The sequence below is a fragment of the Ranitomeya imitator genome, chromosome 7 (genome assembly GCF_032444005.1).
Source record: "Ranitomeya imitator isolate aRanImi1 chromosome 7, aRanImi1.pri, whole genome shotgun sequence".
Taxonomy (NCBI): Eukaryota; Metazoa; Chordata; class Amphibia; order Anura; family Dendrobatidae; genus Ranitomeya; species Ranitomeya imitator.
This window is the reverse complement of record NC_091288.1, coordinates 5,538,790-5,564,143: the sequence shown is the minus strand read 5'-3', so window position 1 is coordinate 5,564,143 and position 25,354 is coordinate 5,538,790. Positions and strand designations below refer to the sequence as shown.

The following is a 25,354-nucleotide window of genomic DNA, read 5'->3' as shown; positions in this document are numbered from 1 at the left end:
TGTACACTGCACACACGCTCGCCCTCATATATACACTGCACACACGCTCGCCCTCATATATACACTGCACACACGCACGCCCTCATATGTACACTGCACACACGCTCACCCTCATATGTACACTGCACACGCTCGCCCTCATATGTACACTGCACACACGCTCACCCTCATATATACACTGCACACACGCTCGCCCTCATATATGCACTGCACACGCTCGCCCTCATATGTACACTGCACACACGCTCACCCTCATATATACACTGCACACACGCTCGCCCTCATATGTACACTGCACACGCTCGCCCTCATATATACACTGCACACACGCTCGCCCTCATATATACACTGCACACACGCTCGCCCTCATATATACACTGCACACACGCTCGCCCTCATATATACACCGCACACACGCTCGCCCTCATATATACACTGCACGCACGCTTGCCCATATATATATATATATATATATATATATATATATATATATATACAGTGGGGCAAAAAAGTATTTAGTCAGTCAGCAATAGTGCAAGTTCCACCACTTAAAAAGATGAGAGGCGTCTGTAATTTACATCATAGGTAGACCTCAACTATGGGAGACAAACTGAGAAAAAAAAATCCAGAAAATCACATTGTCTGTTTTTTTAACATTTTATTTGCATATTATGATGGAAAATAAGTATTTGGTCAGAAACAAAAATTCATCTCAATACTTTGTAATATATCCTTTGTTGGCAATGACAGAGGTCAAACGTTTTCTGTAGGTCTTCACAAGGTTGCCACACACTGTTGTTGGTATGTTGGCCCATTCCTCCATGCAGATCTCCTCTAGAGCAGTGATGTTTTTGGCTTTTCGCTTGGCAACACGGACTTTCAACTCCCTCCAAAGGTTTTCTATAGGGTTGAGATCTGGAGACTGGCTAGGCCACTCCAGGACCTTGAAATGCTTCTTACGAAGCCACTCCTTCGTTGCCCTGGCGGTGTGCTTTGGATCATTGTCATGTTGAAAGACCCAGCCACGTTTCATCTTCAATACCCTTGCTGATGGAAGGAGGTTTGCACTCAAAATCTCACGATACATGGCCCCATTCATTCTTTCATGTACCCGGATCAGTCGTCCTGGCCCCTTTGCAGAGAAACAGCCCCAGAGCATGATGTTTCCACCACCATGCTTTACAGTAGGTATGGTGTTTGATGGATGCAACTCAGTATTCTTTTTCCTCCAAACACGACAAGTTGTGTTTCTACCAAACAGTTCCAGTTTGGTTTCATCAGACCATAGGACATTCTCCCAAAACTCCTCTGGATCATCCAAATGCTCTCTAGCAAACTTCAGACGGGCCCTGACATGTACTGGCTTAAGCAGTGGGACACGTCTGGCACTGCAGGATCTGAGTCCATGGTGGCGTAGTGTGTTACTTATGGTAGGCCTTGTTACATTGGTCCCAGCTCTCTGCAGTTCATTCACTAGGTCCCCCCGCGTGGTTCTGGGATTTTTGCTCACCGTTCTTGTGATCATTCTGACCCCACGAGGTGGGATTTTGCGTGGAGCCCCAGATCGAGGGAGATTATCAGTGGTCTTGTATGTCTTCCATTTTCTAATTATTGCTCCCACTGTTGATTTCTTCACTCCAAGCTGGTTGGCTATTGCAGATTCAGTCTTCCCAGCCTGGTGCAGGGCTACAATTTTGTTTCTGGTGTCCTTTGACAGCTCTTTGGTCTTCACCATAGTGGAGTTTGGAGTCAGACTGTTTGAGGGTGTGCACAGGTGTCTTTTTATACTGATAACAAGTTTAAACAGGTGTCATTACTACAGGTAATGAGTGGAGGAAAGAGGAGACTCTTAAAGAAGAAGTTACAGGTCTGTGAGAGCCAGAAATCTTGATTGTTTGTTTCTGACCAAATACTTATTTTCCACCATAATATGCAAAAAAAATGTTAAAAAAACAGACAATGTGATTTTCTGGATTTTTTTTTCTCAGTTTGTCTCCCATAGTTGAGGTCTACCTATGATGTAAATTACAGACGCCTCTCATCTTTTTAAGTGGTGGAACTTGCACTATTGCTGACTGACTAAATACTTTTTTGCCCCACTGTGTATATATATATATATATATATATATATATATATATATATATATATATATATATATATATATATATATATATATATACACAGTGCGCGCACGCTCGCCCTCATATATACACTATACACGCTCACCCTCATATATATACACTGCATTCACACTCACCCTCATATATACACTGTATCCTATATGCACACTTGCCCTCATATGTACACTGCACACATGCTCGCCCTCATACAGTTAGGTCCATATATCTTTGGACAGAGACAACATTTTTCTAATTTTGGGTATAGACATTACCACAATGAATTTTAAACAAAACAATTCAGATGCAGTTGAGGTTCAGACATTCAGCTTTCATTTGAGGGTATCCACATTAAAATTGGATGAAGGGTTTAGGAGTTTCAGCTCCTTAACATGTGCCACCCTGTTTTTAAAGGGACCAAAAGTAATTGGACAATTGACTCCAAGGCTATTTCATGGACAGGTGTGGGCAATCCCTTCGTTATGTCATTCTCAATTAAGCAGATAAAAGGCCTGGAGTTGATTTGAGGTGCGGTGCTGCATTTAGAAGGTTTTGCTGTGAAGTAAACATGCGGTAAAGGAGCTCTCCATGCAGGTGAAACAAGCCATCCTTAAGCTGCGAAAACAGAAAAAACCCTTCCGAGAAATTGCTACAATATTAGGAGTGGCAAAATCTACAGTTTGTTACATCCTGAGAAAGAAAGAAAGTAAGAAAGCACTGGTGAACTCATCACTGCAAAAAGACCTGGGCGCCCACGGAAGACAACAGTGGTGGATGATCGCAGAATAATCTCCATGGTGAAGAGAAACCCCTTCACAACAGCCGACCAAGTGACCAACACTCTCCAGGAGGTCGGCGGATCAATATCCAAATCTACCATAAAGAGAAGACTGCATGAAAGTAACTACAGAGGGTTCACTGCACGGTGCAGCCACTCATAAGCATCAAGAATAAAAAGGCTAAAAAACATCTAAAAACGCCGCACAGTTCTGGAAGAACATTCTATGGACAGATGAAACCAAGATCAACCTCTGCCAGAATGATAGAAAGAGAAAAGTATGGCGAAGGCGCGGTCCAGCTCAGGATCCAAAGCATACCACATCATCTGTAACACCCGGCGGAGGCAGTGTGATGGCGCGGGCATGCATAAACCCGGCGGAGGCAGTGTGATGGCGCGGGCATGCATAAACCCGGTGGAGGCAGTGTGATGGCGCGGGCATGCATAAACCCGGCGGAGGCAGTGTGATGGCGCGGGCATGCATAAACACGGCGGAGGCAGTGTGATGGCGCGGGCATGCATGGCTGCCAGTGGCACTGGGTCACTAGTGTTTATTGATGATGTGACACAGGAATGAATTCTGAGGTCTTCAGAGCCGCCATACTGTGCGCTCACATCCAGCCAAACGCAGCCAAACTGATTCATCATTTCATACTACAGATGGACAATGACCCAAAACATAAAGCCAAAGCAACCCAGGAGTTTATTAAAGCAAAGAAGTGGAATATTCTTGAATGGCCAAGTCAGTCCCCTGATCTCAACCCAACTGAGCAGCATTTCACTTGTTAAAGACTAAACTTCAGACAGAAAGGCCACAAACAAACAGCAACTGAAAACCCCCGCAGTGAAGGCAGAGCATCAAAAAGGAGGAAACAGCGTCTGGTGATGTCCATGAGTCCAAGGCTTCAGGCAGTCATTGCCCACAAAGGGTTTTCAACCAAGTACTAAAAATGAACATATTATTTAAAATTATTGAATCTGTCCAATTACTTTTGGTCCCTTTAAAAACAGGGTGGCACATGTTAAGGAACTGAAACTCCTAAACCCTTCATCCAATTTTAATGTGGATCCCCTCAAATGAAAGCTGAAAGCCTGAACTTCAACTGCATCTGAATTGTTTTGCTTAAAATTCATTGTGGTAATGTCTATAGCCAAAATTAGAAAAATGTTGTCTCTGTCCAAATATATATGGACCTAACTGTATATACACTGCATGCTAGCTCGTCCTCATATATACACTGCACACACGCTCGCCCTCATATATACACTGCACGCACGCTTGCCCTCATATATACACTGCACGCACGCTCGCCCTCATATATACACTGCACACACGCTCGCCCTCATATATATACAGTGCACGCACGCTCGCCCTCATATATACACTATTCACGCTCACCCTCATATATACACTGCACACACACTCACCCTCATATATACACTGTACCCTATATGCACACTTGCCCTCATATGTACACTGCACGCACGTTCGCCCTCATATACACTGCACACACGCTCGCCCTCATATATACACTATACACACGCTCGCCCTCATATATTTAGTGCACGCACGCTCACCCTCATATGTACACTGCACGTTCGCCCTCATATATATACACTGCACACACGCTCGCCCTCATATGCACTGCACACACGCTCGCCCTCATATATACACTGCACACACGCTCGCTCTCATATGTACACTGCTAACACGCTCGCCCTCACATATACACTGTACCCTATATGCACGCTCACTGTCACGGATCCCTTCTCCGCTGGTGTCACTTATTCGTCACGTGCCTGCTCTCACACGTGACTTGGGGTTGTGCCTGCAAGGGTTAATTATCTCCCCACTCTCAGTCCAGCATTCAGCCTCTGTCCTATGCTGTGATGGGAGCATAAATCACACACCGACCCAGGCCACACACCCGCTCATACGCGCTGCCACCACTCATCGAATACACAGGCGAGTCCTGGAACTAATAATACTAATAAAAATGTCTACCACTCATAAGGCTCACACACCTTAGGCTATGGATTCTTTTAGAGCATTCAAGGTTCAACTTGTTAAAGTTTTATACTTTAATGGCAAAAGTTCAGTGCTTACAATAAGAAAAAGGTATAAAAATATGATAATAAAAAGACATACAACTTATGCAAACAATGTCAAAATAAACAGGAGAAAACTTACAGAAATTATCTAACTGGTAGTTGCTTTCTGCTCCCTGAGGGAAGGAAGAAGGTAGATTGGATCACATCAGCTTCTCAGGCTGCCCCACCATGTGAACACAATTCTCTGTCTGCAGCCTAAATTTATAACTTTGGTCTGAGGTCAGGTTTCTAGACCGGCCTCCCAGGTTAATATCATAATTGCGGTCTGTTTGATTGGGCATGGCCACTCTACTAATGAATATATATTATTTTCCTCTTGAGGCACGTGTGAGATGGTTCCCAGGGATAGCTTTCCCCAGGCCGCAATTTAGCATCTCCCCTCCAAGACCTAGATGGTGCCAAATGTTGCTTTTCTTTTCGGCCCTAGCTAGACCCCCTGGTGAGATCTGGAGACAGAATTTCTACTATTTCCAAGGAAGTACCTATTAACACCTAGGTGCGACTTGCCTTCAGTACAGATGTTACATTATCACTAGTCACACATATAACTCTAGACATATGTCCCTACACACACACACATATATATCTATCTATATCTCGATCTCATATATATACTGCACGCACGGTCGCCCTCATATATATACACTGCGCGCACGCTCGCCCTCATATATATACACTGCATGCACGCTCGCCCTCATATATATATACACTGCATGCACGCTCGCCCTCATATATATACACTGCATGCACGCTCGCCCTCATATATATACACTGCATGCACGCTCGCCCTCATATATATACACTGCATGCACGCTCGCCCTCATATATATACACTGCACGCATGCTCGCCCTCATATATATACACTGCACGCACGCACGCTCGCCCTCATATATACACTGCACGCACGCTCGCCCTCATATATACACTGCACGCACGCTCGCCCTCATATATACACTGCACGCACGCTCGCCCTCATATATACACTGCACGCATGCTCGGCCTCCTATATACACTGCACGCACGCTCGGCCTCCTATATACACTGCACGCACGCTCGGCCTCCTATATACACTGCACGCACGCTCGGCCTCATATATACACTGCACGCACGCTCGGCCTCCTGTATACACTGCACGCACGCTCGGCCTCCTGTATACACTGCACGCACGCTCGGCCTCCTGTATACACTGCACGCACGCTCGGCCTCCTGTATACACTGCACGCACGCTCGCCCTCATATATATACACTGCACGCACGCTCGCCCTCATGTATACACTGCACGCACGCTCGCCCTCATGTATACACTGCACGCACGCTCGCCCTCATGTATACACTGCACGCACGCTTGCCCTCATGTATACACTGCACGCACGCTCGCCCTCATGTATACACTGCACGCACGCTCGCCCTCATGTATACACTGCACGCACGCTCGCCCTCATATATACACTGCACGCACGCTCGCCCTCATATATACACTGCACGCACGCTCGCCCCCTTTTTCTCTCCTGCTTGTGGACTGCAATGCTCGGCTTTCTGGGTGGATCTGACAGACCTGCTCTCGGTTTCTTCGTGTGATTTGCTGCTTGTTCCGTCTCCTGCTTTTCGCCTTTTGCGCATTTCCTGTGTGTCATTATGTAAATTGATTCTGCAGAATAAACGCTCCACAATCAGATCTTTTCAGAACCTTGAGCTCAAATCAGCCGTCCAGAGAATGAGAAAGCCCTCTGTATGTTTAATAGCGTCCGTGTTAGTTGCTTAATCAGCGCCAGGATCTGCCGCCTGCGAATTGCTTTTCCTAGGAGGGATCCAGGTGGTTGAAAAGATTCTCCAGTCTGGAATGGCCGCCACTTCTCACCATATAGACCGATGGTCGCATGAATAGTACAAGCAAATACGGGCCAGGAAAACACTGCAAAAGTGAGCGCCGCTGCGTGGAGACGCCGTCAGGTGCTGACGTGTGCACAACTGTCTGTGTATCAGAACCACGCCGACTGTGAGACATGGAGGCCAAAGGGCGAGGGAGCGCTCGCTGCCCACCATCACCCACCTGACATTTCACTGCCAATCATGTTAGTTTCTTGTATTTTCCCTGATTCCTCTGGTGGTCACACGCAGTTTTTAGGATTCATTGTTGGAGCGGATTCTAAGTGTTGACATCTGCTTACAAGCGTCTTATTCACGTGAATGTAAAAAAAAGTTGTGCCCACGTCGCACTATTTTTGCTCTTGTTTTGTTAAAAATATATTAGAAAATCATCATTGCAATTTTTTGTTGTGAATTCCACATGTCCTGCCATGTTTCCATGTTGCGTAAATGCTGCTTTTTTCCACTGCGTTTTTTCTGCTGGTGTCTGCATGAAGCTTTGCAATAGCAATCTCTTCTGTTGTTGCTGTTTCATTTGGTTTTTAAAAAGCTTTTTGGCCGTTTCTGGTTTTGATTTGAAGCTGAAGTTTTGTTTAATGGCTCATACTGATCTGCGATTAAATGGGACGAGTGCACTGTGACGATGAATGGGACGAGTGCACTGTGACGATGAATGGGGCGAGTGCACTGTGACAATGAATGGGACGAGTGCACTGTGACGATTAATGGGACGAGTGCACTGTGACAATGAATGGTACAAGTGCACTGTGATGATGAATGGGACGAGTGCACTGTGACAATGAATGGTACAAGTGCACTCTGACTGAATGGTACAAGTGCACTGTGACGATGAATGGGACGAGTGTGATGTGACGATGAATGGGACGAGTGCACTGTGACAATGAATGGGGCGAGTGCACTGTGACAATGAATGGGACGAGTGCACTGTGACAATGAATGGTACAAGTGCACTGTGACGATGAATGGGACGAGTGCACTGTGACAATGAATGGGACGAGTGCACTGTGACGATGAATGGGGCGAGTGCACTGTGACGATGAATGGGGCGAGTGCACTGTGACGATGAATGGGGCGAGTGCACTGTGACGATGAATGGGGCGAGTGCACTGTGACGATGAATGGGGCGAGTGCACTGTGACGATGAATGGGGCGAGTGCACTGTGACGATGAATGGGGCGTGCACTGTGACGATGAATGGGGCGAGTGCACTGTGACGATGAATGGGGCGAGTGCACTGTGACGACGAGTGCACTGTAACTATGAATGGGACGAGTGCACTGTGACATGTTCACATGTCCTTGTATTTGTTCCCCAGACCGAGTGAAAACCCCAGAGATGCGTCTGATACTGATTGGCGGCGTCACTGATGGTCTACGGTTCTGTGTAGGATTGGGCTGCACTCGGATGCCATCCCGTGCACTTCTGTTTCCGTGGACTGTTGCATAGCAGAAGCCTCCTTCAATACTTTAGCATATGAGAAAAACTGATAAAATTGCTGGTTAATACTCGACACTGAAAAAACTGAAAGGAATGAAAAGCTGATGAAACTCTGAGCATTTAGTGACCTATATATGAGCCGTTACACAGCGGACGGAGCGACCGTGTCCAGTCACGTCAGAGGGGAGCAGTCACCAGGAGATTATGTGTTAGCGAGGGTCTCGGCTGAGCTTGTATGGGGACTGGGGGCCGCCATGTTGCCTGCCTGTGGGGTTTCGCCTGCTCATCCTCTTTCTGTCTCTTTGCAGATGTTTGATTGGATCACACACAACAAGGAGGTTTTCCTGCAGGGTCACACAGAGATCGGAATGAGCTACCAGCACGCGCTCGACCTGCAGACCCAGCACAACCACTTCGCCATGAATTCCATGGTAAGTCCCCAATGTGAAGATGATATAAGCTAGCCCTAAACAAGCCGCATAAATGGGGGTGAACAACTGTTACATGGATAGTAAGAGTATGAAAGCATCGCATGGACAGTAAGCGAGCAGGATGGCGTAATGTGGACAGTAAGCGAGCAGGGCAGCATAATGTGTACAGTAGCTGAGCAGGATGGCGTAATGTGGACAGTAGTTTAGCAGGACAGTGTAATGTGGACAGTAAGCGAGCAGGACGGCCTAATGTGGACAGTAAGCGAGCAGGACGGCGTAATGTGGATAGTAAGCGAGCAGGGCAGCATAATGTGGACATTAACTGAGCAGGAGGGCATATTGTGGATAAAGTGAGTAGGACGGCGTAATGTGGACAGTAAAAAAGCAGGACGGCCTAATGTGAACAGAAAGCGAGCAGGACAGCGTAATGTGGACAGTAAGCGAGCAAGACAGCATAATGTGGACAGTGAGCGAGCAGGACAGCGTAATGTGGATAGTAAGCGAGCAGGATTTCGTAATGTGAACAGTAAGCGAGTAGGACAGCGTAATGTGGACATGAAGGGAGCAGGACGGCGTAATGTGGACAGTAAGCGAGCAGGACGGCGTAGTGTAGACAGTAAGCGAGCAGGATGGCTTAATGTGGACAGTAAGCAAAAAGGACGGCGCAATGTGGACAGTAACTGAGCAGGAGGGCTTAATGTAGACAGTAAGCGAGCAGGACGGCATACTGTGGACAGAAGCTGGGCAGGACGGTGTAATGTGGACAGTAAGCGAGCAGAACGGCATAATATGGACAGTAAGCGAACAGGATGGTGTAATGTTGGCAGTAAGCGAGCTGGACGGCGTAATGTGGGCAGTACCTGAGCAGGAGGGCGTAATGTGGAGAGCGAGGATGGCGGCGTAATGTGGACAGTAAGCGAGCAGGATTTCTTAATGTGGACAGTAGCTGAGCAGGAGGGCGTAATGTGAACAATAAGTGAGCAGGAAGGGGTAATGTGGACAGTGAGCGAGCAGGATGTTTTAATGTGGACAGTGAGCGAGCAGGAAGTTGTAATGTGAACAGTGAGCGAGCAGGATGTTGTAATGTGGATAGTGAGCGAGCAGGATGTTGTAATGTGGATAGTGAGCGAGCAGGATGTTGTAATGTGGACAGTGAGCGAGCAGGATGTTGTAATGTGGACAGTGAGCGAGCAGGATGTTGTAATGTGGATAGTGAGCGAGCAGGATGTTGTAATGTGGATAGTGAGCGAGCAGGATGTTGTAATGTGGACAGTGAGCGAGCAGGATGTTGTAATGTGGACAGTAAGCGAGCAGGAGGACGTATTGTGAACAGCAAGCGAACAGGATGTCATAATGTTGACAGTAAGCGAGCAGGAGCTCATAATGTTCACTGTGGGAAAGCAAGATTTAATGTGGACATTAAGTGAGCAGGAGGTCATAATTTGGATATTAAGCGAGCAGGAGGGTGTACTGTAGACAGAAAGTGAGCAGAAGGGTGTAATGTAGACAGTAAGGCTATGTGCACATGTTGAGTGTTTGCAGAAATTTCTGCATCTCTTGGCAGTAAAACGAAGCCTCAAAAACGTTGCGTCCTTTTGTGCGTTTTTGCCTGCATTTTTTTCAGTGCATTCAATTGATGAAAAACGCGTAGAGAATTGACGCTGATGATTATTTTCTGCACCAAATCTGCAAGTCATAAATACTCAATGTGTGCATGACACGTCAGGTTTCACATTCACTTTGCTGGCATCAGGATTTGATCCAGGTTTTGTCATAATTCCACGCAGAAAAAAAAGTGACAACGTACCAAATCTGCAATGTGTGCACACAACCTAAGCTACCAGAAGGGTGTAATGGAGACAGTAAGCGAGTAGGTGGGTGTATTGGAGACAGTAAGTGAGCAGGAGGGTGTATTGGAGACATTAAGCGAGCAGGAAGGTGTAATGCAGACAGTAAGCGAGCAGGAGGGTGTATTGGAGACAGTAAGTGAGCAGGAGGGTGTATTGGAGACAGTAAGTGAGCAGGAGGGTGTATTAGAGAGACAGTAAGCGAGCAGGAGGGTGTATTAGAGAGACAGTAAGCGAGCAGGAGGTTGTATTGGAGACAGTAAGTGAGCAGGAAGGTGTATTGGAGACAGTAAGTGAGCAGGAGGGTGTATTAGAGAAAGTAAGCGAGTAGGAGGGTGTATTGGAGACAGTAAGCGAGCAGGAGGGTGTATTAGAGAAAGTAAGCGAGCAGGAGGGTGTATTGGAGACAGTAAGTGAGCAGGAGGGTGTATTAGAGAAAGTAAGCGAGCAGGAGGGTGTATTGGAGACAGTAAGTGAGCAGGAGGGTGTATTAGAGAAAGTAAGCGAGAAGGAGGGTGTATTGGAGACAGTAAGTGAGCAGGAGGGTGTATTGGAGACAGTAAGCGAGCAGGAGGGTGTATTGGAGACAGTAAGTGAGCAGGAGGGTGTATTAGAGAAAGTAAGCGAGCAGGAGGGTGTATTGGAGACAGTAAGTGAGCAGGATGGTGTATTAGAGAAAGTAAGCGAGAAGGAGGGTGTATTGGAGACAGTAAGTGATCAGGAGGGTGTATTAGAGACAGTAAGCGAGCAGGAGGGTGTAATGCAGACAGTAAGCGAGCAGGAAGGGTGTATTGGAGACAGTAAGTGATCAGGAGGGTGTATTAGAGACAGTAAGCGAGCAGGAGGGTGTATTGGAGACATTAAGCGAGCAGGAAGGTGTAATGCAGACAGTAAGCGAGCAGGAAGGGTGTATTGGAGACAGTAAGTGATCAGGAGGGTGTATTAGAGACAGTAAGTGAGCAGGAGGGTGTATTGGAGACATTAAGCGAGCAGGAAGGTGTAATGCAGACATTAAGCGAGCAGGAAGGGTGTATTGGAGACAGTAAGTGAGCAGGAGGGTGTATTGGAGACATTAAGCGAGCAGGAAGGGTGTATTGGAGACAGTAAGTGAGCAGGAGGGTGTATTGGAGACAGTAAGTGAGCAGGAGGGTGTATTGGAGACAGTAAGTGAGCAGGAGGGTGTATTGGAGACATTAAGCGAGCAGGAAGGGTGTATTGGAGACAGTAAGTGAGCAGGAGGGTGTATTAGAGACAGTAAGTGAGCAGGAGGGTGTATTGGAGACAGTAAGTGAGCAGGAAGGTGTATTAGAGACAGTAAGTGAGCAGGAGGGTGTATTAGAGACAGTAAGTGAGCAGGAAGGTGTAATGCAGACAGTAAGCGAGCAGGAGGGTGTATTAGAGACAGTAAGTGAGCAGGAGGGTGTATTAGAGACAGTAAGTGAGCAGGAGGGTGTATTAGAGACAGTAAGTGAGCAGGAAGGTGTAATGCAGACAGTAAGCGAGCAGGATGGTGTATTGGAGACAGTAAGTGAGCAGGAGGGTGTATTAGAGACACTAAGCGAGCAGGAGGGTGTATTGGAGACACTAAGCGTACATGCACAGGTTGAGTATTTACGGTAGATTTTTTATTTTTTGCACCAAAATCAGGATGATTGGCTGGAAAAGTTCTGTGGAAAATGTGCACTTTTTTTGCATGCTTTTTTCGTTGCATTTTTTCCCATTGATTTGATTGGATGAGAGATGCTGTAAAAACGGAGAGAGAGTTGACTCGCTGCAGATATGAAAAAAGGCTTTGATGGTTGAAATCTGGGGAAAAAAGGCTGCAAGTGTAAAAGATTTCAGGACTCGCATTCACTTTGGTACTGAAAAATAGTGTTACTCTTGAAATACACATGGAAAATAACAATAACGCAGCATGTGAACAAGCCCCAAGAGTAGCAGAGACCGCAGTATGGACAGTAAGACTATGCTCACTCGTTGAGTTTTTGCATTTTTTCCTTCATTTTTAGAGTACCAGAATAATCTATGAGATTTTTATTCCAGGCGTATTTTGAGCCCTTTTGCGTTTTTGCCAAGATGCGGGATGTCAGATTTCGGTGTATTTGCATTTGTTTTCACCTCTTAAGATGAACGGTTGAAGACGTAAGTAAAAACAGACTAACAAGCATATTGTATGCATTTTTTTCTTTGCCACCATTCTCGTTTTTGCTGTAAATAAAAAATAAAGCTTCAAAATCGCCGTATGTGAACCTTTGCTAAAGCTATGTACGCACATTGTGGATTTGCTTGTGTAAAATTCTGCGCGGTTTCTGCCACTCTTGGCAGAAAAGGCAGTTGAAAATCAGCACGTTTTTCCATGAGGATTTTCTTGCGTTTTTGTAAATCCATAGAGCTAAATACAGATATATTATAAAAAAAATAAAACAATTGTGATGTAATTTCCTTCTTTAGCCAGATACCCTCATTAATATTAAATAAAGACACACACCAGCCTATGTAGGAGCATTAACATAATTGGCCTACGTATCCTGTAACAAAAAAGCAACTGTCAGAAATCTGCGTGAAATGCAATATCTATTTATTTTTCAAATTTTTTTAAAAAAATTGCGTGGGCTCCTGCATAATATTATTAACCAGCAGCGGGAAAGCTGAGGGCAGATGTTAATATTCTAGGAATGAGCCAATAGCCGTAAAGGTTCCCAGGTTATTAATATCGGCTCACAGCTGTTTGCTTAGCCTTTACTGGCTAGTTTACATGAGAACTCCGTAAATAATTGACAAGGGGTCCCCCTATAAGATCGAACCAGCAAATGCTAGGCAGACAGCCGCGGGCTGATATTAATAACCTGGGAAGGGGCCATGGATATTGGCACCCCCAGGCTAAAAACATCAGCGCTCAGCTGCCCCAGAAATTGCGCATCCTATAGATGCGCCAGTTTTGGCACTTAACCTCGCTCTTCCCTCTTGTCCTGTAACGGTGGCAAGTGGGGTTCATATTTGTGGGATTGATGTCACCTTTGTATTGTCAGGTGACATCAAGCCCACAGGTTAGTAATGGAAAAGCGTCTATAAGACACCTCTCCATTACTAACCCCATAGTTACATGGTAAATAAAGACACGGCCAGAATAAAGTCCTTTATTTGAAATAATCACAGACTCCTTTATTGAATCTTAATTTACCATATTTACTGAACGCCTAGTCCCCGACGCCCTCGTCTCCTCCAGCAAAAATAAAATAAAAAACCAACATATAATACTCCCTGCCCGTGGTAGTCCATTACCGACTGTCCCACGACGATCTCACGTGTAGAACAGTCACATCGGGAGATGTGACCGCTCTACCCGGCCTCCGGCGATACACTGACAGGTGGTAATCGCTCCCGCACTGTATCACTGAGAGTTCTCTGGAGTTTATCCGCTCTGGTGCTCTCACTTACAGAACCTTCTCACGCAGCGATGCCGCAAGTGACAGTCCCGGAGCTGATCAGCTAATAAACTCGGGTGAACTCTCAGTGATACTGACAGGTGTGTGCATCCCAGGAGGCTGGGTAGAGTTGTTACAGAACACAGCGAAATACTTCTGGGACATAGTGTGCGGGCGCATGTGCGACTTTGCCCGCAGTTGGGAAAAGCATACTGCGTGTGCGCAAACGAAGATTGCATTGCGCACACGCAAACTATGGAGGACAAGTACTCTAATTCTCGAACATATTGCGGACATCAAGGACGGAGAAATGGGTGGAGAAATGAAGACGAAACGCCACCCATCGGACCGGAAAAAAGGCATTTACATATCCCGCCAATTTGAGGGGTCGGGTTCCCTTTACGTAGAGTGAGGCTTCCTCTGGTTGGACTTTAACTGACACTGAAATGGAATGGCTGGCAGACATGGAGAGATGGTGATTTTTATAAAACTGTGCAGTGGGCTCTTCATTTTTGCCAGAGCTGTATAATTTGCAAAACCTTTTTGTACGTACCTTATTCCTGCGAAGAGGGCAACAAACGATGCCGCAAAAAAGCAACGTGTGAATATAGCTAAGGAATTGACCAGCTGCAGATTTGAAAAACACTTTGATGGTTCAAATCTTCAAGGAAGAAATAACCAACATGTGCATGAGAATTTAGAAATTAGCAAAAACCCGAAGAGAGCAGGAGAGTGGAATGAGGACAGCAAGAGAATGGGAGGGTGTAAGATGGCGGGCGAACGCGGACAATAAGAGGGCGGGAGGCCGCGGTGCCGACAGTGAGAGAATGCGTGAGGCCGCGGTATGGACAGTGAGAGAATGCGTGAGGCCGCGGTGCGGACAGTGAGAGAATGTGTGAGGCTGCAGTGCGGACAGTGAGAGAATGCGTGAGGCCGCGGTGCGGACAGTGAGAGAAGGCGGGAGGCCGTGGTGCGGACAGTGAGAGAATGCGGGAGGCCGCGGTGCGGACAGTGAGAGAAGGCGGGGGAGGCCGTGGTGCGGGTAGTGAGAGGGCAGACCCTGTCTAAGACCGCTTCACGGAGCTTTAGGTGTGGAGGGACTCATGTGGCGGTCTGTGTGTGGAGCGACCTGTGTTGGGGGTTTGCGTGTAGAGGGACCCGTGTTGGGGGTCTGCGCGTGGAGCGAGCCGTGTTGGAGGTCTGCGTGGAGCGAGCCGTGTTGGCGGTCTGCGTGGAGCGAGCCGTGTTGGCGGTCTGCGTGGAGCGAGCCGTGTTGGCGGTCTGCGTGGAGCGAGCCGTGTTGGCGGTCTGCGTGGAGCGAGCCGTGTTGGCGGTCTGCGTGGAGCGAGCCGTGTTGGCGGTCTGCGTGGAGCGAGCCGTGTTGGCGGTCTGCGTGGAGCGAGCCGTGTTGGCGGTCTGCGTGGAGCGAGCCGTGTTGGCGGTCTGCGTGGAGCGAGCCGTGTTGGCGGTCTGCGTGGAGCGAGCCGTGTTGGCGGTCTGCGTGGAGCGAGCCGTGTTGGGGGTCTGCGCGTGGAGCGAGCCGTGTTGGAGGTCTGCGTGGAGCGAGCCGTGTTGGCGGTCTGCGTGGAGAGAGCCGTGTTGGCGGACTGCGTGGAGCGAGCCGTGTTGGCGGTCTGCGTGGAGCGAGCCGTGTTGGGGGTCTGCGCGTGGAGCGAGCCGTGTTGGCGGTCTGCGTGGAGAGAGCCGTGTTGGCGGACTGCGTGGAGCGAGCCGTGTTGGCGGTCTGCGTGGAGCGAGCCGTGTTTGCGGTCTGCGTGGAGCGAGCCGTGTTGGCGGTCTGCGTGGAGCGAGCCGTGTTGGGGGTCTGCGCGTGGAGCGAGCCGTGTTGGCGGTCTGCGTGGAGAGAGCCGTGTTGGCGGACTGCGTGGAGCGAGCAGTGTTGGCGGTCTGCGTGGAGCGAGCCGTGTTGGCGGTCTGCGTGAAGCGAGCCGTGTTGGCGGTCTGCGTGGAGCGAGCCGTGTTGGCGGACTGCGTGGAGCGAGCCGTGTTGGCGGACTGCGTGGAGCGAGCCGTGTTGGCGGTCTGCGTGGAGCGAGCCGTGTTGGCGGTCTGCGTGGAGCGAGCCGTGTTGGCGGTCTGCGTGGAGAGAGCCGTGTTGGCGGACTGCGTGGAGCGAGCCGTGTTGGCGGTCTGCGTGGAGCGAGCCGTGTTGGCGGTCTGCGTGGAGCGAGCCGTGTTGGGGGTCTGCGCGTGGAGCGAGCCGTGTTGGCGGTCTGCGTGGAGCGAGCCGTGTTGGCGGTCTGCGTGGAGCGAGCCGTGTTGGCGGTCTGCGTGGAGCGAGCAGTGTTGGCGGTCTGCGTGGAGCGAGCCGTGTTGGCGGACTGCGTGGAGCGAGCCGTGTTGGTGGTCTGCGTGGAGCGAGCCGTGTTGGCGGTCTGCGTGGAGCGAGCCGTGTTGGCGGTCTGCGTGGAGCGAGCCGTGTTGGCGGTCTGCGTGGAGCGAGCAGTGTTGGCGGTCTGCGTGGAGCGAGCCGTGTTGGCGGTCTGCGCGTGGAGCGAGCCGTGTTGGCGGTCTGCGTGGAGCGAGCCGTGTTGGCGGTCACCCGCAGATTGCTTTACATGCAGTGAAGTAATTTCCATGTGTAATAACTCTGCCGCCCTAACATTCATTCCTGCCAAATATTAACTGTTTCTGGAGTTTCTGCGAGCCCCGACCTCCGCGTGTCCTGAGTCTGGCAATGACGTGTGCACAGGAGGTTGGGGTCGCTTGTAGCCCTCGGTGCCGGGTGACGCAGCCGCCTGTTTGATTCTACATTGATGCTCGTCTCTGCTACTTCCTTCCTGTGATAAGCATGCACTACATCTCCCAGCATGCGGTGACCGTACCAGATGCAGCAGATGATACCTGAGAGCAATAGCTGCCTGCTGTTACTGCCACCTCCGCTCTATGGGGCAGCTACACGAGTTTATGAGTAATTAGAGCCATGAGTGGAGGCTGAGAGAAGAAATGGGGGATTCGGAGCAGGATGTGCGGTGGGAGACCCCATAAGACATACATGAGGCTGAAATGTGTCCAATGCTAGTGCTGCTCTCGCTGAGAGTTTGTTACAATTGTATCCAGTTTAGACAATGCTCTGTGAGCAAAAGAGCCTGGACCCCAACATTTTACCTGATACATTGTAACAAACGATCAGAATGGCGGAGACAATTCTGTTCATCTTCATTGACACATTGTAACAAACCCTGAGCTGTTGGAAGCAGTAGTTGTGGCTGTCGGCTGCGGATCTGCCCGCTGTATATGTCGCTTTCCAGCCTGCGCTTCTTCCCATCCCGTCCTGGCGGGAGGCGACGATTCTGTCCCATCTGCCGTCCCTGATTCAGCGCGCACCTTTTCCCAATTCTTCACAAGACGTCGGGGAGCGGAGCGCGCAGATTAATGCGCGGAGCCAGGATCCGTCCCCGCTCTGCCCTCCATCCTGAGCTTTACTATTCCGGTGCCCGGAGAGTCCCAGCGAGAGGCGTCGATTTCAGGAACGTCTCCTGCACGTGGCCGCACGTTTTGCTGCCGCACACTTTTGGGGACAGTGTTGCGGCCCCAGGGGCCCAGACGATGCTCATTTGCCAGTTGATTCATAGTGATCCTTGTATTAACCCCTGCAGGGTCAGTGTCTGAGGACTTCTGGCATCAATGAGCGTCAGCTCCTGGGGCGCAGCATGACGAGCGCGCAGGAGAGGCGGACGGACGGACGGTCAGACCTGGGCTTCTCTATTCTCTGCAGCAATGTTTCATGCTGTGGATCATCAGCTCCTCCTCACTATGCTCCGCTCCATCGGCCTCAAGGACACCGTTCTCTCCTGGTTCTCCTCCTATCTCTCTGACCGATCCTTCACTGTATGTTTCGCTGGTTCCTCCTCCTCTCACCTTCCCCTTACTGTTGGGGTTCCTCAAGGATCAGTCCTAGGCCCCCTCCTCTTCTCTATGTATACTGCCCCTATTGGACAAACAATCAGTAGATTTGGCTTCCAGTACCATCTCTATGCTGACGACACCCAACTATACACTTCTTCTCCTGATCTCACGCCTGCCTTATTAGAAAACACCAGTGATTGTCTTACCGCTGTCTCTAGCATCATGTCCTCCCTCTATCTGAAACTAAACCTGTCAAAAACTGAACTCCTCGTGTTTTCTCCCTCTACTAACCTACCTTTGCCTGACATTGCCATCTCCGTTTGCGGTTCCACCATTACTCCAAAGCAACATGCCCGCTGCCTTGGGGTCATCCTTGATTCTGACCTTTCATTCACCCCCCACATCCGATCACTGGCTCGCTCTTCTTACCTGCATCTCAAAAACATTTCTAGAATTCGCCCTTTTCTTACTTTCGACTCTGCAAAAACTCTTACTGTTTCACTTATTCATTCTCGTCTGGACTATTGTAACTCTCTACTAATCGGCCTCCCTCTTACCAAACTCTCCCCGCTCCAATCTGTCCTGAATGCTGCTGCCAGGATCATATTCCTCACCAACCGTTACACCGATGCCTCTACCTTGTGCCAGTCATTACACTGGTTACCCATCCACTCAAGAATCCAGTACAAAACTACTACCCTCATCCACAAAGCACTCCATGGCTCAGCACCACCCTACATCTCCTCTCTGGTCTCAGTCTACCACCCTACCCGTGCCCTCCGCTCCGCTGATGACCTCAGGTTAGCATCCTCAATAATCAGAACCTCCCACTCCCGTCTCCAAGACTTTACACGTGCTGCGCCGATTCTTTGGAATGCACTACCTAGGATAATACGATTAATCCCCAATCCCCACAGTTTTAAGCGTGCCCTAAAAACTCATTTGTTCAGACTGGCCTACCGCCTCAATGCATTAACCTAACGATCCCTGTGTGGCCTATATTAAAAAAAAAAAAAAAAATTAATTAACTGGTTCATGCAGCTTTACATGAACACCCAAGCCTTACACTATGGCTGGTCCGAATAACTATAGCAATTGTTACCATCCACCTCTCGTGTCTCCCCTTTTCCTCATAGTTTGTAAGCTTACGAGCAGGGCCCTCACTCCTCTTGGTATCTGTTTTGAACTGTATTTCTGTTATGCTGTAATGTCTATTGTATGTACAAGTCCCCTCTATAATTTGTAAAGCGCTGCGGAATATGTTGGCGCTATATAAATAAAAATTATTATTATTATTATTATTATGCTTCTGTTTCCGAGATTTCCGCTTGCTGTCAGTGAATTGGGAAAGGGCCGGTCGTCTTCAGAGACTAAAAACCCATTTGATCTAATTTACTACAGTTGTATCCAAGACGATTATCTACACTGACTCATTGTAACAAAACACCAGCCATTGACTGCTTTGCTTTTTCAATTGCATGGCTCATAAGAGAGACAGGAGAAGAACAGCACAGGGAGATCATGACATGAGTAGAGCTGCTGGGAGTTATAGTCCTCCTCCTTTATAGGCTTGCGGTGCAGCGCTCCCTCTGGTCTGTGTTATTGCAGACAACTGTGTGCAATCACTGATGTGAACATAATTACAGCAGCATAATTAATGACAGCCTGTCACTTGTAGTCCTACAGGCTGTGTGATTGCTAAGTGCACCGTTTTGTATCATTTTACATGCAGTTGTCTTACCCTCCATACACCTCCAGAGCTGCACTCACTATTCTGCTCTTACATCGTGCCTTATCCTCCGGTCACCTCCAGAGCTGCACTCACTATTTTGTTCTTACATCGTGCCTTATCCTCCGGTCACCTCCAGAGCTGTACTCACTATTCTGCTCTTACATCGTGTCTTACCCTCCATACACCTCCAGAGCTGCAGTCACTATTCCGCTCTTACATCGTGCCTTATCCTCCGGTCACCTCCAGAGCTGCACTCACTATTCTGCTCTTACATCGTGTCTTACCCTTCATACACCTCCAGAGCTGCAGTCACTATTCTGCTCTTACATCGTGCCTTATCCTCCGGTCACCTCCAGAGCTGCAGTCACTGTTTTGTTCTTACATCGTGCCTTATCCTGCGGTCACCTCCAGAGCTGCACTCACTATTCTGCTCTTACATCGTGCCTTATCCTCCGGTCACCTCCAGAGCTGCAGTCACTGTTTTGTTCTTACATCGTGCCTTATCCTCCGGTCACCTCAAGAGCTGTACTCACTATTCTGCTCTTACATCGTGTCTTACCCTCTATACACCTCCAGAGCTGCACTCACTATTCTGCTCTTACATCGTGCCTTATCCTCCGGTCACCTCCAGAGCTGCAGTCACTATTTTGTTCTTACATCGTGCCTTATCCTCCGGTCACCTCCAGAGCTGTACTCACTATTCTGCTCTTACATCGTGTCTTACCCTCCATACACCTCCAGAGCTGCACTCACTATTCTGCTCTTACATCGTGCCTTATCCTCCGGTCACCTCCAGAGCTGCACTCGCTATTCTGCTCTTACATCGTGTCTTACCCTCCATACACCTCCAGAGCTGCACTCACTATTCTGCTCTTACATCGTGCCTTATCCTCCGGTCACCTCCAGAGCTGCAGTCACTATTTTGTTCTTACATCGTGTCTTACCCTCTATACACCTCCAGAGCTGTACTCACTATTCTGCTCTTACATCGTGTCTTACCCTCCATACACCTCCAGAGCTGCATTCACTATTCTGCTCTTACATCGTGCCTTATCCTCCGGTCACCTCCAGAGCTGTACTCACTATTCTGCTCTTACATCGTGTCTTACCCTCCATACACCTCCAGAGCTGCACTCACTATTCTGCTCTTACATCGTGCCTTATCCTCCGGTCACCTCCAGAGCTGTACTCACTATTCTGCTCTTACATCGTGTCTTACCCTCCATACACCTCCAGAGCTGCACTCACTATTCTGCTCTTACATCATGTCTTCTCCTCCAGTCACCTCCAGAGCTGCAATCACAGATTTACTCTGCTTGCAGTACCATACCAGAACAATAATACTAGAGCAGATCCCATGATCACACAGCCATATAATTGGGGGCACTGCTGAGACCTTGTGTGTAGACTGGCACCATTATGGATGAGAGATTGTTCTTCCCTAGATGTAGCTTTTGGGTTCTGTCCTAATGTTCTGAATCGTGGCATTTGCCATCGGGTTTTGCCGTCCAGCTTCCTGGTCTCCCGCGGTAGTTACCAGCGTGTTCTCATTATTTCCATGGTGATACAAAGTGATCTGCGCATGTCTGTGATGTCGTGAGAATCGCTGTGTTGCCAGCGGCGCCCAGGATGTGACGTTTGCAGGTCACTGACGTCACGGGGATTTCCTCCTACCTGCGGCGTCACATGGTTTGCCGGAAGAAACGCCGAGATCACCCTCTGCCTCAACAGACATGCGCAATGGATAAGGTCACGTTATGGACTTCACCTGGAACCACGGCTATGTTAGGTGGTTTGGCATATAGTTGGATATAGCCCCCCGAAGAAGCCTACGCGAAACACAAGTAGGGGCTTCACCGGCTCATCTGACTGCTCCCAGTATGGGTAAAAGGCTATTGCTCACTGTTATCAGCCTGCTCTGACTCTTTCCCTCGGTGATGACCTCTTCCTTCTTGTTGTTGCAGAATGCCTACGTCAACATCAACCGCATCATGTCCGTGGCCTCCCGGCTGATAGAAGCCGGACATTACGCCTCGCAGCAGATCAAGCAGATCTCCACACAGCTGGATCAGGAGTGGAAGAGCTTTGCGGCAGCGCTGGACGAGAGGAGCACAATCCTCGCCATGTCTGCCGTGTTCCATCAGAAGGCCGAGCAGGTGAGCTGATGACTATGGCGGCCATTCCTATTTGTGTCTGCTCTGTTAGGATCGGTGTGTTTGCTGCACGTTCTTTGTGTGTTTGGACTGATTGGGGCTGGTGTGTTTGCTACATGTGTTTTGTATATTTTCACTGATGGGGGCTGGTGTGTTGCAGTGATGGGCCTGATGTGTCTGCTCTGTTAAGGTACCTTCACACATAACGATATCGTTGCAACATCGTGCTTTTTTGTGACGTAGCAACGATCCTGCTAACGATCTCGTTATGTGTGACAACGACCAACGATCAGGCCCCTGCTGGGAGGTCGCTGGGGAATGATCAGGACCTTTTTTTGGTCGCTGATCACCCGCTGTCATCGCTGGGTCGGCGTGTGTGACGCCGATCCAGCGATGTGTTCACTTGTAACCAGGGTAAATATCGGATTACTAAGTGCAGGGCCGCGCTTAGTAACCCGATATTTACCCTGGTTACCATTGTAAAAGTAAAAAAAAACAAACAAAAAAAACAGTACATACTCACATTCTGATGTCTATCACATCCCCCGGCGTCAGCTTCCCTGCACTGACTGTCAGTGCAGGCCGTAAAGCAGAGCACAGCGGTGATGTCACCGCTCTGCTTTACGGCTGGCGCTGACTGCGGGAAGCTGACAGCGGGGGACGTGACAGACATCGGAATGTAAGTATGTACTGTTTTTTTTTTACTTTTACAATGGTAACCAGGGTAAATATCGGGTTACTAAGCGCGGCCCTGCACTTAGTAACCCTATGTTTACTCTGGTTACCCGGCGACTTTGGCATCATTGAAGACAGTTTCAACGATGCTGAAGTTGTTCCCCTGATCGTTGGTCACTGGAGAGAGATGTCTGTGTGACAGCTCTCCAGCGACCACACAACGACTTACCAACGATCACTGCCGGGTCGTATCGCTGGTTGTGATCGTTGGTAAGTCGTTTAGTGTAACGGTACCTTTAGGATCGGTGTGTTTGCTGCACATTCTTTCTGTGGCTGCACTGATGGTATCGATGTGTTTGCAGTGTGGGGGTCAGTTTATTAGCACTGATGGGGCTGGTGTGTTTGCTGCACATTCTTTGTGTGGTTTCACTGATGGTGCCTGTGTGTTTGCATTGTGGGGTGGTGTATTAGCACTGATGGGGCTGGTGTGTTTGCTGCACGTTCTTTATGTGTTTGCACTGATGGGGTTGGTACGTTTGCTGCACATTTTTCATGTATTTGCACTGATGGGGCTGGTGTGTTTGCTGCACGTTCTTTATGTATTTGCACTGATGGGGTTGGTACATTTGCTGCACATTTTTCATGTATTTGCACTGATGGGGCTGGTGTGTTTGCAGTGTGGGGGTCAGTGTGTTTGCACTGATGGGGCTGGTGTGTTTGCAGTGTGGGGGGCAGTGTATTTGCACTGATGGGGCTGGTGTGTTTGTGTATTTGCGGTCCCCATCCTGATAATGAGGCCTGTTACTTGTTGTGCAGTTCCTTTCCGGGGTGGACACGTGGTGTAAGCTGTGCAATGATGGGGGTCTCCCCTCTGAGATGCAGGGGCTGGAGATGGCGATCCATCATCACCAGACGCTGTACGAGGAGGTGACGCAGGCGTATGCGGAGGTGAGGACAGCTTGCTCCAGTCATGGTTGCCTTCTCGTCAGTCCCTGCGGCGGGGGCCCCCTTTACCCCTCTTGTTGTCACCCTCCTCTCCTCGTTGTCACACTCCTCTTCCTTGTGCAGGTGTCGCTGCAGAACCATCTGATTTCCATCTTCCTCCCGTAGGTCAGTCAGGACGGGAGGGCTTTGCTGGATGTTTTGCAGCGTCCCCTCAGCCCGGGGAACTCTGAATCTCTCACCGCCACCGCCAACTACTCCAAGGCCGTTGATCAGGTCCTGGATGTTTTCCACGAGATTCTCTATCCTCAGCAGCGCTTGGAAAGTATCTGGCAGCACCGTAAAGTGCGTCTACACCAGCGGCTCCAGCTCTGCGTCTTTCAGCAGGACGTCCAACAGGTAAAGCCCTGCATAGAAGGAAGCGGCCCCCAGAGGGCCGGAGGCTCGGCTGGGATCATACCTGCTCGACCTCTGTGTAGTTTGTCGTGGACACGAGCCCACCTGCTCCAGTATTCTGACTTCTCACAGCTGAAGGTTTGTCACTTTGTATCCAGCTTAGACAATCCTCTGTGAGATGAAGCGCCAGGATTCAGACTGAACACAGTAGAGTGTGGACGCTCCGATGATGCCCTGGTGATGGCGCCGCTGCTCTGGCATCAGTCGGCACAGATGTTGTTACAGTGCATCAGTCTGACTCCAGGCTGCTCTCCCCAGGAGACTGTGCAGTCTGGACGCACTTGGAACAAACCCCCAGCGGGGAGAAGTATTGGCAAACTCCATTCAGTGACAATGGGCAAATGATGAGCAGTGAAGCACAAGCTCCCAGACCCAGCATTTCTCGGTTTACTTTTGGTCACTTTTCTTTTTTGTGTTGTTCTTTTTGCTGCCTGTTTTGTACCTTTCTGTGTGCGGTGGGAGTTGTAGTTTGGGAGGATGGTCAGTATTGGCGGTCCAGATACCCACCTCTTCCCGTCAGCTAGAACCGTCCCCTCGATCCCTGGCTCCTCCCACTTATGGGAATTGTTGTCATGGTGACAAATGACGACGTTTCGTCTTTTGGGGCCATTATCAGGCTCTGCAGTAAACCACAACTGTTCCTCAGTAGGACGAGTGCGATAAGACAAAGCCGTGCAGAATAGCGCTGCCCCGGCCATTGTGTGCGCCAACCCTTCACGTGTCGTCTGTCCCAAGCGCACGAGTAATTGTGAGGAGTAAGAGTGTGACCACAGCGAACTGCAGAAATACCGTCAGGACTTCGCAGCGGTCGGAGCGCCGGCCATGTCCGCAGCGTCAGGATAAGTGTTACGTTATAAAATGGGCATTGAACGGTTAAATCAGGAATTCGCATTGCTGGATTGTCCTCTCACCCACCCTGGTACACGTGGCCGGACCTGTCACCCCCACCCCTGGGATTTCCGGCTGTACAATGCAGCACTAGTATTCTAGTTAGGAAACAGGAGGCGCAGGCTGAACACAGCTGTAGATCTGTGTCATGTAGAGGAGGCTAAGGAGCTGGTGACTGTGACCGGACACGAGGACGCCCTCCTCCATCCACCGGGCCTGTCCTGTCCTGTCCATCTGTGTTGGCGATGGCAGAGTTTGCAGCCCAGTGTTGGCAGTATGTGCCGTGCCACAATGCATTGTAAGTCCTTGTCTTACGTTGTGCCACAGCAGCCGCTGGCCCTGACCGTCTCCTCTCACCCCCGAGGGCTGCCGGCTCTGACCGTCTCCTCTCACCCCCGAGGGCTGCCGGCCCTGACCGTCTCCTCTCACCGCCGAGGGCTGCCGGCCCTGACCGTCTCCTCTCACCCCCGAGGGCTGCCGGCCCTGACCGTCTCCTCTCACCCCCGAGGGCTGCCGGCCCTGACCGTCTCCTCTCACCCCCGAGGGCTGCCGGCCCTGACCGTCTCCTCTCACCCCCCCGAGGGCTGCCGACTCTGACCGTC

At 49.5% G+C, this 25,354-nt stretch overlaps 1 protein-coding gene across 2 annotated transcripts in view; it reads left to right on the top strand.

Moving 5' to 3' along the window:
* Positions 1 to 25,354, top strand: part of KALRN (kalirin RhoGEF kinase) — a 424,214-nt gene that overhangs the window by 123,581 nt on the left and 275,279 nt on the right. For both annotated transcript variants that reach the window (XM_069732606.1, XM_069732607.1), the window contains exons 6-9: positions 8,642 to 8,764; positions 21,603 to 21,794; positions 23,283 to 23,414; positions 23,577 to 23,807. In XM_069732606.1, the coding sequence (XP_069588707.1) occupies positions 8,642 to 8,764; positions 21,603 to 21,794; positions 23,283 to 23,414; positions 23,577 to 23,807 (678 nt within the window). The remainder of the gene's footprint in view (positions 1 to 8,641; positions 8,765 to 21,602; positions 21,795 to 23,282; positions 23,415 to 23,576; positions 23,808 to 25,354) is intronic.